We start from the raw sequence: 12898 nt of genomic DNA, 5'->3' as shown, positions 1-12898 counted from the left end.
ATGAGGTGGCAACACCATGCCGACAAAACTCACTTCAATAAGGTGGCAACACCATGCCGACAAAACTCACTACAATAAGGTGGCAACACCATGCCGACAAAACTCACTTCAATGAGGTGGCAACACCATGCCTACAAAACTCATTTCAATGAGGTGGCAACACCATGCCGACAAAACTCACTTCAATAAGGTGGCAACACCATGCTGACAAAACTCACTTCAATGAGGTGGCAACACCAGGCCTACAAAACTCACTTCAATGAGGTGGCAACACCATGCCGACAAAACTCACTTCAATGAGGTGGCAACCCCATGCCGACAAAACTCACTTAAATGAGGTGGCAACACCAGGCCTACAAAACTCACTTCAATGAGGTGGCAACACCATGCCGACAAAACTCACTTCAATGAGGTGGCAACACCATGCCGACAAAACTCACTTCAATGAGGTGGCAACACCATGCCGACAAAACTCACTTAAATGAGGTGGCAACACCATGCCGACAAAACTCACTTAAATGAGGTGGCAACACCATGCCGACAAAACTCACTTAAATGAGGTGGCAACACCATGCCGACAAAACTCACTTCAATGAGGTGGCAACACCATGCCGACAAAACTCACTTCAATGAGGTGGCAACACCATGCCGACAAAACTCACTTCAATGAGGTGGCAACACCATGCCGACAAAACTCACTTAAATGAGGTGGCAACACCATGCCGACAAAACTCACTTAAATGAGGTGGCAACACCATGCCGACAAAACTCACTTAAATGAGGTGGCAACACCTTGCCGACAAAACTCACTTAAATGAGGTGGCAACACCATGCCGACAAAACTCACTTCAATGAGGTGGCAACACCATGCCGACAAAACTCACTTCAATGAGGTGGCAACACCATGCCGACAAAACTCACTTCAATGAGGTGGCAACACCATGCCGACAAAACTCACTTCAATGAGGTGGCAACACCATGCCTACAAAACTCACTTCAATGAGGTGGCAACACCATGCCGACAAAACTCACTTCAATGAGGTGGCAACACCATGCCGACAAAACTCACTTAAATGAGGTGGCAACACCATGCCGACAAAACTCACTTCAATGAGGTGGCAACACCATGCCGACAAAACTCACTTCAATGAGGTGGCAACACCATGCCGACAAAACTCACTTCAATGAGGTGGCAACACCATGCCGACAAAACTCACTTCAATGAGGTGGCAACACCATGCCGACAAAACTCACTTCAATGAGGTGGCAACACCATGCCGACAAAACTCACTTCAATGAGGTGGCAACACCATGCCGACAAAACTCACTTCAATGAGGTGGCAACACCATGCCACTACAAAGACTCCAATGCAATATTGGGTCTTCCATTTGATTAAGTTTGTGCCATATCCTGATGCTGTGTGGACTCTGCTTCTCCACCGACAGATCTCTGGTAGTTTGTACCTGTTGCTAAGTTTGAGCCTGTGGAGTAACTGCTAAAATCGATCTATCATGCTTCATCCCGACATCTTTGTTCTTTGTTCCTTTCACATTTCATTCAGATTTTGCTATTTTTCCGTTCTCTCTGTCCTTTTTAAAAGCTGATCGTCAAGCAAGGAAGCAGCACATGCAATTTTTAAAGTCTTTTATATGACCTGGCCAGGGCTGGAACTTCGGGCCTCCCAAACTCAGCACGTACGCTCTAACCAATACGAAATAAAGTCCGGTTAAAATTTAAAACAAGTTAACAAAACAGCACTATCTGAAAAAAAGGAAGTAAATAAAACAGCAGGCCTCCCTCTGTGTCTAAAACTCATGGTACGTCATACCCAAGAGGCTTGTACAGTTATATACAGTACAACAGAGGAGCAGCATGCAAATGAACACAAGTAAAAAGCCTTCAATAGTTGACAGTGATGTGACTCGATCTCATTATTCTGTCAATCAGTGCCTGCTGTGCTAGAGAATCGTGGAACAGGTTGAGGCATGCATCATGCAGGTGTCTTGTGTGAGAATTGTGGAGGCAACTTTTTGCACAGATACAGGACAAGGATTAAAGTATGTTAAACGTGCCATTTCCATGATTAACTGAAGTGTGTATACCGACGAGTCAAAGTGTGATGCTATATCAACTGCCAAGTGATTATTCATACGATCAACTTCCAAAGGATGTTCTGCGTTCTGTTTTAAAAAGGGCAGGGCCATGAAAATCACGATGTTTGAATTAATTCAGCAAGCTTGCACGATTGCAGGTGAACCTAGCTCTCCCTCTCGGGTTGCCTAAAGTTAACCTTGGAGTACGTATCACTCGTACTGGGAAACACTTAAATAGGAAGGTATAAATGTATAAAGTGCAGGGAGCAATAAGTCATGTGCTAATTCTGGCAGTACCGTAAAAATGGGGTGAATAGGGACAGCAAGGTGAACAGGGACACAAACTGAAAAAAAGTTCGGAAACCTTTTTCGCTGAAAATTGATAACCATACTGATTTGTTGATATTTGGGTTGAAAGTATTCTCTTGTTTTTTTAAAAATCAACTTATAGTCCCTATTAACCCCATATATGGGTTAAATAGGAATAAATAGGATTTTTATGGCTGTTCCTATTCACCCCGTTTTACGGGTGAATAGGGATAGTCACTAATACAAAAAAATAATAATCAAGAAACAATCCTGAGTTTCCAACTTATTGCTAAATTGATAGCTCAGATGGATGCACATAATTATATGCACCCATAATGTAAACCACGGTGCCAATGAAAAAAAAAATGGGATAAAAAGTTTCTCCAAACTGTCCCTATTTCTTGATTATTATTTTTTTGTATTAGTGACTAATACAAATACTAATACAAATATTAGTATTTCTAATACAAATATTAATACAAATATTAATACAAATTAATACAAATTATTAATAATTTTTAATAATTATTAATAATTAATATTAATTAATTATTAATACAAATATTAATACAAATTAACTAATACAAGTATTAGGTGAATGATACCAATGATGTCCCTATTCACCCGTAAAACGGGGTGAATAGGGACAGCCATAAAAATCCTATTTATTCCTATTTAACCCATATATGGGGTTAATAGGGACTATAAGTTGCTTTTTAAAAAAACAAGAGAATACTTTCAACACAAATATCAACAAATCAGTATGGTTATCAATTTTCAGCGAAAATAGTTTCCGAACTTTTTTTCAGTTGGTGTCCCTATTCACCTTGCTGTCCCTATTCACCCCATTTTACGGTAATGCAATTAGTAGACTGCACTAAAAAGTTGTTAATTTTTACAAGTAAAAAGCCAATAAATAGTTGATGGTGATGTGACTCAATCCCATTTTTCTGTCGATGAACCCCAGGATTATCTGCACTTTTATTCTTAAATCGTCACTGGCATATTCGATTGCATGCACGAGTAAAGAAAAAAACCCTTCCTGACTCCTCTCTTTGTTCCCTCATCCAGAATTAGAGATCATCAGGCTCTGATCCTTGAGCGTTTGGTGAATGATACCAATGATGTGCAGAGATTCATATCTGCAGAGTATCCATAGGTATGAGGTGGGCTGTGGAGCCACCATTCCAATTTATAAGAACTAGCAACGGTACCCGCCCTATGGGCGGGGCTTCAATTGGGAGGCCCAAATGAAAAGGCAAAATATCAGAAATTGAAGGCTTTTTTATTTTAAACGATTTATATCAACATCCGTTAAATCATATCACACGCAAATCATCAAAATCTAAACAGTATTTGTAGAATTTCAATAAAAGCCGCACCACTGTTCATATCGGTAAATATTATTCCATCGTGTTTGAAAAAACAGAAAAATTGGAAAAATAGGAAAAAATTGGAAAAACAATCCAGCCTATTTTACTCCAGGGAGTCCCAGGATAACCCACCCAAAATATCGTTGCGATCGGTTCAGCCGTTTTTGCGGTACCTGGGAACAGACAGACAGACATTTGGTGAATGATAGTAAGATAGCCAATACTTCTGGTTAATATGTACAGGTGTTGAAATCCATGACAAGTTTGGGGATGCCAAAGAAAGATGTGGCATGGTGGAACCTGGATATCTGAACCTGAATTTTGAGGCCAACTTGTAAATCTGGTTTGCCTAGAAGAGATTATAGCTGAGGATTGTTACCTAGCTCCACCACTGAAGGTGGACGGGGAGGTTATATTTTCACCCCAGTCTGCCTGTCTGTCTGTTTGTCTGTGAGAAAGACATCTCAAAACATGATGGATGGTTTTCGCACGAAACTTGGTGGACAGGTTGGGTGTGTGACAAGGACATATTGATTCAATTTTGGTAAAGATCCAGACCCGGATCCAGATACAGGATTTAAAAAAAAAATTCTAAGTGATTCTTCACCGTTGAGAGATGGGGCCAAAACCATATACAGTTTTGCATGATATTTGAAAAAGGTTGTGGATGAGTTCTGACAAAACTACGTGGATGAGTTGATTAGGTGAGAAGAACAAGCTGATTAGGTTTTGGTTCAGGTGTGGATGCAGATCAAGCCTATCAATGGGATAAAAAACGTAAACTGTTCAGCCTGGCGGAGGTATGCGCTCTACCGAGTGCCGTTCTAGTTTTCTATTGTATCGATTGCATATTTGACAGGGATTTGATAATTAATTTGGTCGGTAGTTGTATCATTATTGAGATTCAGAAAAGTCATCGATGCAGCACCCCTGGAAATTAAGATATATCGTGAATTTTCCAGAGTACTCGCAAACAATGATGGCTGAGAGTACGAGGCCCAGTTAATGGCAATGAACTTCTTCCAGAGGTAGATCATGGAAATATATAGATGGATTGGTGTCATGGTCCTTTTGGAGACACAGTATGGATATGAGACCTACAGTATGTAGAGAAAACAATGTGGATAACTGCTTTCAGAACTGGAGCATGTAACCGAGGATCCTACAATATATCATCCCTCAGCCTATAGGAAGTTTGTCATGCTGTTGTGATGGTGTAAGAACCATGGGATCCCATAATAAAAACCAAGACGTTTAGTAAAGCACCATCTACATATTATTATACAGATCAGGGAATAATTTTCTCTGCGTAGCATCATGGTTTGCTACGTATTTGGTCCTGACCTTGAATTTAAGATATTGTACAGTGCCTTCAGAAAGTATTCACACCCCTTGATTTTTACACATTTTGTTGTGCTACAGCCTGAATTTAAAATGGATTAAATTGAGATTTTTTTTGTCACTGATCGACACAAAATACCCCATAATGTCAAAGTGCAATTTTTTAGACATTTTAACAGGTTAATTAAAAATTAAATACAGAAATAGATGATTTACATATGAAGTAATAAACCCACTGAGTCAATACATCGTTGAAGCACCTTTGGCAGTGATTACAGCCTCGGCTCTTCTTGGGTATGTCTGTATCAGTTTTGCACGTCTGGATTTGGGGAGTTTCTCCCATCCTTCCTTGCAGATTTGCTCAAGCTTTGTAAAGTTTATGAGGAACATTGGTGAACAGCAATCTTCAGGTATTTCCACAGATTCTCAATGGGATTTAAGTCTGGGCTTTGGCTGGACCACTCAAGGAATTTCATGTTATTGTTTTGAAGCCATTCCAGTGTTGCTTTGGCTTTATGTTTGAGGTCATTGTCCTGTTGGAATGTCCAGTCACGTGAAAAAGTAAGTACACCCCATGTAAAGTTTTGACTTTTTCAACATATTTCAACATACAGCTATTTAATCTTCATTTCAACAATATTGATAGATAAAGGTGATATAATATAACAAATATCATGAAACATTTACATTTTGTAGTCCATTGTATAATTTAAATAAACATAAATGCAAATTTCGCATGTGGAAAAAGTAAGTACACCCTTGGCTCTAATAGGTGGTATTTCCCCCTTTGGCAGAAACAACCTCAAGTAGGCGTTTCTTATAACTGTCTACCAGTCTCTGACATCGACTGGGAGAAATTTTTGCCCACTCCTCCATGCAGAATTCTTTCAGCTGTGCGATCTTTGAGGGGTTTCTTGCATGCACAGCTCATTTCAAATCCCCCCACAACATCTCGATGGGATTTAGATCCGGGCGTTGACTTGGCCATTCCAGAACCCTCCATGTCTTTCTTTTCAGCCATTCCTTGGTGGATTTACTGGTATGTTTAGGGTCATTGTCATGTTGCAAGGTCCACCTTCGGTTGAGCTTCAACTTTCCGACAGATGGCCTCACATTATCCTCAAGCACCCTCTGGTACAATGAAGAATTCATAGTGGATTCTATGATGGTGAGCTGCCCAGGCCCTGATGCAGCAAAGCTGCCCCAAACCATAATATTTCCACCACCATGCTTTACAGTTGGTATCAGGTTCATGTGGGAAAATGCTGTCTTTGGTTTTCATCAAACATGTCTTCTGGTACTGTGGCCAAATAGCTCTACCTTTGACTCATCTGTCCAGAGCACATTGTTCCAGAAGTGCTGGTCTTTGCCTCGGTGTTCATTGGCAAACTTTAGTCTTGCCCTGATGTTCTTTCTGGACAGCAAAGGTTTTCTCCTGCCACACCTCCCATGTAGATAAAATTTGTGCAGCCTCTTTCAAATGGTAGACTCGTGCCCTTTGACATCAACAGTGGCAAGAGCTACCTGTAGGTCCCGTGATGACATTCTGGGGTTCTTAGAGACTTATTTCAGCATCTTGTGGTCTGCTCTCGGGCTGAACTTGCTGGGGCGGCCTGGCCTGAACAAGTTGGCAGTTGTTTGGAATCTTCTCCACTTGTAGTTGATCTTCCGGACAGTCGAATGATTGATTTCAAATTGTTGGGAGATATTTTTAAATCCCTTCCCAGACTCGTAGGCATCTATAATCTTCTTTCTGAAGGCCTCAGAGAGCTCTTTTGATCTAGGCATGGTGACGCCGCACACTTCAACAACAAGGAGCAAACCAAACTAAATGTCTGAGGTTTAAATAAGACAGGTTCCTCCAAGATCCTATCTAACGATGGTCTAATCATTTGCACCTGAGCTGGTGCACCTGATTCTAATTTTAGGTATTTGAAGTAGTGATAAATGTAGGGGTGTACTTACTTTTTCCACATGCGAAATTTGCATTTATGTTTATTTAAATTATACAATGGACTACAAAATGTAAATGTTTCATGATATTTGTTATATTATATCACCTTTATCTGTCAATATTGTTGAAATGAAGATCAAATAGCTGTATGTTGAAATATGTTGAAAAAGTCAAAACTTTACATGGGGTGTACTTACTTTTTCACGTGACTGTAAATCTTCACCGCAATCTAAGGTAATTTGCACTCTGAAGCAGGTTCTCCCAGTCCCTGCCGCTGAAAAGCATCCCCATAGCGTGATGCTGCCATCACCATGCTTTGTGGTAGGGATGGTGTTGGATGGGTAATGACCTCTGCTCAGTTTCCGCCAGACGTATTGCTTTGCATTCAGGCCAAAGTGTTCAATTTTCATCTCATCAGACCACAGAATATTTTGCCTCGTACTCTCTGAGTCTTTCACTTGCCTTTTTGCAAACTCCAGGTGTGCTGTCGTGTGCTTTTTTCTTAGGAGTGGCTTCCATCAGGCCACTTTCCCATAAAGCCTAGATTTGTGAATTGCTGCAGAGATTGTTGTCCTTCTGGCTGGTTCTCCCACTTGAGCCAAGGAACTCTGTAGTTCTATCAGATTGGGCAATGGGTTATTGGTCACCTACCTGACTAAGGTCCTCTTGCCCGGTTGCTCAGTATGGTCACACGGCCAGCTCTAGGAAGAAAAGTTTGGGTCGTTCCATATTCTTTCCATTTCCGAATGATGGAGCTCACTGTGCTCTTCTGAACTTTCAACACTCTTGAAATGGTTTTATACCCTTCTCCAGATCTATACTTCCTCATAATTCTATATCGGAGTTCTAATGACAGCTTCTTGGATTTCATGGTAGCGTTTCTGCCCTGACATGCACTGTCAACTGTGGGACATTATATGGAAAGGTATGTTTCTTTCTAAATAATGTCCAATCAATTGAGTTGGACACAGGTGAAGTACAATCACGTTGTAGAGACATCTCATGGATGATCTCATGAAAGTGGATGCACCTGAGCTCAATTTGGAGTGTCATAGCAAAGGGATTAAATACTTATTGACTCAAGACATTTCAGCTTTTCATTTTTAATTATTTTGTAAAAAAAATCCTATAAAAAAATTCCACTTTCCCATTATTGGGTCATACATCACATACTTTCCCATATGTTGACCAGTGACGAAAAATCTCAATTTAATCCATTTTTTATTTTGACTGTAACACAAAAAAATGTGAAAAATGCAAGCGGTGTGAATACTTTCTGAAAGCACTGTATGTAGAGTAAAAGGTTTGATGTACATAATTTGTTTATATATTATTTATTCATGATAAAAAAGGACAGCCAATAAATCTGGGAACTGAACCTGTTTGAGCTGTGGCACTTCCCAGAGCCCTAAGTGATGGAAGGCAGTAGAGGAATTAAATCCTGCACTGGGATAAAATGAAGTAAGAGAGTGGCATTAATCCTCTCCAATATATGTCAAAGTGTACGAATCCACTGCTGGATGCCATTTCATTTGAGTTGAAGGTCATATGAGAATATTAGTGTGTGGTGACAAGGCTAACAAACAAGCATCGAAACATACTGCAAAATTTATTTTTTAAATTACTAAATTGGAAAAAAGGGTATAATCAGCAAAGTGACAAAGTCCACAATTGCAGCAAACTTCCTCTTATTTGATCACAATCTGACTAGATTTTGAGAATAAATTTAGTTATCATCCTGGTGATTCAACTTTTACCAACCGGCTAACCCAGAAATGGATGTATACCTTGGAAGCTGAAAATTATTGGAATCGTTTTTATCTCAAAATTTGATATTGGGTCATTTCTGTTGGAACCTTTTGCCATCTTTCAACTTTGCTTTAGGTGGGAAGCGTGCGGATTTGTGATGGCCTGCCACCGACTTCGCCCTACTTGATCTTGCCCTTCCCTCAAATAGGCAGGCAAATGTCGCCCCCATGCCTAAATTCCAAATTCCTGCCCTGTCATTGGAAAGGCAAAGGCAAACCACCTAGTTTAATTCTTGCTATGGGACTGCTTTGGAAGCAATGAACCTGCCTTCGGGCAAAACACTAGAAAGATGAAGAATGTATAAAATAGCAACTTGATAAGATTTTGTTATCGCTATGTGAATACAGGTCAGCATTTTGTCCCTGATGACGTATTTGTGGATAACAATGAACAATCATCGATTATGACGAGCAAAACAAAATAATGTCACAAAAGAGTGTTATTGCGATCTACTGCAAACCCCAATTTCCTGCAAACCAATGCCTTTCCTCCTACCTGTACATTTATATACAAACAAAGGCTAAGATACAGGATGCTTTAAATATGACCTGGATTTTAGTATTTTCATAACTAAGGTTGGATATAGAATTTTTTAAAACGACACTTAGATAAGTATTCAAAGTATTCTTCCAGCCACACTTGTGCTATCGAAGTAGATAGAACCTTTACTATGCCTCAATTGGATAATTCCTCAGGAGATGTGCATAGTCAATGCAGGATATCATTCTTAATAGCCTAATTCATCAAAACCTTCTCAGCCCCAAGGTCCTTTTTAACACTGATGTCCTTGACAGGCAATAATGACCATACTGTTGAGCCATTCCTCTGTACATTTCAACATGCTCGATGCTTTCATTGACCGAAAATTGTATAATTACTCACTGTTCGAGCTTCAGTTATCTCACTCGCCACCATCTTGATTAATTAGCAGGTGCATTAAAATAGGAAGCGCTTGATTCTGTATATCTATCTATAATTCCAGTAATCTCTGTACGTTTGTACGTTTGTACGTTTGTCTGTCTGTGACCGCTGTTTCTCGACAACCACGGGTCCGATATACTTTTCACTTGCCAGGTATATTGCTGGGGACCCGAGGATGTGCCTTTTCAAGGTTTCATATTAATCGGACAATTACTTACCGAGCTATGTCCAAAAAACGATTCAACCAATCAGAGAGCAGCGAACGATCGCGTGTGCCGGCGTTGCGAATGGACCAAACCATTCCATGTAAATAGAGGGGGGGGGGTTCTGTGGTCGTTGCGAATGGACGAAACCATTTCATGTAAATAGAGGGGGGGGGATTGTCACTGTACTCGCAAGCCGTTCGCCGTTCGCTTTGGCGTTGCGAATGGACCAAACCATTTCATGTAAATAGAGGGGGGGGATATAATTTTAGATAGATATATAGTACGGGCATATATATAGTACGGGCATGCCCTAGTCTATCTATAATTCCAGTAATCTCTGTACGTTTGTACGTTTGTCTGTCTGTGACCGCTGTTTCTCGACAACCACGGGTCCGATATACTTTTAACTTGCCAGGTATATTGCTGGGGACCCGAGGATGTGCCTTTTCAAGGTTTCATATTAATCGGACAATTACTTACCGAGCTATGTACAAAAAACGATTCAACCAATCAGAGAGCAGCGAACGATCGCGTGTGCCGGCGTTGCGAATGGACCAAACCATTCCATGTAAATAGAGGGGGGGGGTTCTGTGGTCGTTGCGAATGGACGAAACCATTTCATGTAAATAGAGGGGGGGGATTGTCACTGTACTCGCAAGCCGTTCGCCGTTCGCTTTGGCGTTGCGAATGGACCAAACCATTTCATGTAAATAGAGGGGGGGGATATAATTTTAGATAGATATATAGTACGGGCATATATATAGTACGGGCATGCCCTAGTTAGTTATCAAAGTCACAAAGACAAGTTCTCTCAAAACTTACTAATCAAGAGATGCTACACTGCCTGGAGCCACCCAGACAAGATGGTTGGTGTTTCATTATTTTCTGCAGAAATCTCTGAAATATTTATCTTGAGATGTCTTTAAATGAAGTAACAAGTTAAAACTTTAAATGACATCATATCACATTGATGATGTAAATAAGATAATTATTTGGCTAGAGAACTACATTATACCAACAATTCTCAAAGCAGATCTGCATTATATGTAAAAAACAACAATGCCAAAAAATGCAACAACTGCCGACAGACCAAATCAGATCAAAATAGTTGCTTCAAGACAACTTGCTGATATGATTGAAGGGGAAATTCACTTCATTGGGATACATTCCATCGATAGGGTCAATTTAATGATGTATTAGAAAACAATAAAAATAAAGCAAGAAAGGACTACAAATAAAAATCCTAACGAATGGTTTTAATAATAATAGTCATGCACTGCAATACTTCCCCACAAAAGCTTTTTCACGTTGGTAGTGGGGTTATTGAATTTAGAAATAAAAACATTATTCCCTTTTTTAAGGCCATTTTCCCTGCGAGAGCGGGGGTTAGCCTTGCGGGCCCCATGACAATCATCATGGTTCACTTTTTGACGCAATGTTTTTCTGGCTGGATGCCCTTCCTGACGCCAACCCTTTAGTCGCCTCTTACGACACGCAGGGATAAGGTGTACCTATTCTAAACTGGGGCACACACTGGCACCTTCATCACAGCAAGCTGGTACTCAATTTGTCGACCTCGGAAGGACGACAGACTGAGTCAACCCCCCTGGCGTTAATTCAGCGATCGACCGGGATTCGAACTCAGGATCCTAGGATCCAAAGCCAGCACCTTAACCACTAAGCCAACATCTCACACAACCTAATCTCACAACCAAAGTGAGATGTATATATATACATACATATATACATATACATATATATATATATATATATATATATATATATATATATATATATATATATATATCTCACTTGGCACCATATGCACGGCCTCCTTCATCCTTAATGATTGCCACCTTCAACCCCTCCACCCCTCACATTTCCGCTCTAGCTATAATGCGCCTCACCCTTCAGGACAAAAAGCTTGGCTTCAGCAGACACCTTTCCATTGATATTGGCAGCAAGACATTCGTAGACAGCCTCATCACGCTGTGGACGGAGAGGCTGAATACGTAGGACTGACCCCGCCCCACGATCAAATTCGATCACCTAGATTCAACAAAAGACAAATAAGGTATATCAGTCATGGTTCGATATGTTAACACCTTTTCAAAAAGTACAACCTGATAAAATAAAGTCCAAAAAGGAGGGGAACAACAAAAGGATGAAATAAGGAAAGAGATGGACTAAAGGACAAGATGTCAGCAGCTGTTTTAGGATACCTCAATGCGCTGTGAGTTGAGCCTGCGTCCACGTTTGTTCCATGTAATATTTGGCCGAGGGTTTCCTATGGCATGGCATACAAATGAAGCCACACCACCATCCAGACCAATCTGGTCTTTTGGTGTGATAACAAGTGTAGGGCGACCTAAGAGAATAGGCAATAAAGCAAATATTAGAGGCTATTAAATGAGAAATCATAACAGAGTGTGTTAAAATGAGCAAAAGACCGCCCACGGTGGCATGTTGCAACATGTCTGTTTGGAGCAGGTCACTTTACGTATCACTGGTCACTAAAGTATGCTTTGCTTGATACTTTGTCTAACTAAGAATATTCATATGCAAAAATTATATATTTTTAAACGTCATTAGTATATTATCTGCACAGGCTGGTTATTGCACATTCTATTTGGGAGCTGGGCCTGCAGGTTTTGCTTTTAATACTGTCACAATATCGAACTGAAAAATATTTTGCCTTCAATCGAAATCTGCTCGAAGAAGCAACATCATGAACCCCATTCCAGGCTGCTATTGATACATAAAGTTATAATTTGCACAATTGCAAGATTACTCATTTCAAAACCATTTGTGAGAAAGAATGATAAGGTCTATAAAGAGAAATATATATATATATACCACCTTTAGAGGCCATTTTTCCCCACAGGGCTGGG

At 40.3% G+C, this 12898-nt stretch overlaps 2 protein-coding genes across 9 annotated transcripts in view; one reads left to right on the top strand and one right to left on the bottom strand.

Annotated features, from left to right (window-relative positions):
- The window catches only part of LOC144892561 (uncharacterized), a 1012844-nt gene that overhangs the window by 214920 nt on the left and 785026 nt on the right, over positions 1 to 12898 (top strand). The window lies entirely within an intron of this gene.
- PTPRD (protein tyrosine phosphatase receptor type D) overlaps positions 1 to 12898 on the bottom strand; it is a 502851-nt gene that overhangs the window by 356332 nt on the left and 133621 nt on the right. For all 8 annotated transcript variants that reach the window (XM_078779585.1, XM_068121669.2, XM_068121656.2 and 5 more), the window contains exons 3-4: positions 12230 to 12375; positions 11915 to 12056 (exon numbers count right to left, since the gene is read on the bottom strand). In XM_078779585.1, the coding sequence (XP_078635711.1) occupies positions 11915 to 12056; positions 12230 to 12375 (288 nt within the window). The remainder of the gene's footprint in view (positions 1 to 11914; positions 12057 to 12229; positions 12376 to 12898) is intronic.

Source organism: Myxine glutinosa, chromosome 1 (genome assembly GCF_964187855.1).
Source record: "Myxine glutinosa chromosome 1, kmMyxGlut1.1, whole genome shotgun sequence".
Taxonomy (NCBI): domain Eukaryota; kingdom Metazoa; phylum Chordata; class Myxini; order Myxiniformes; family Myxinidae; genus Myxine; species Myxine glutinosa.
This window is presented reverse-complemented; position numbering and strand designations above follow the sequence as displayed.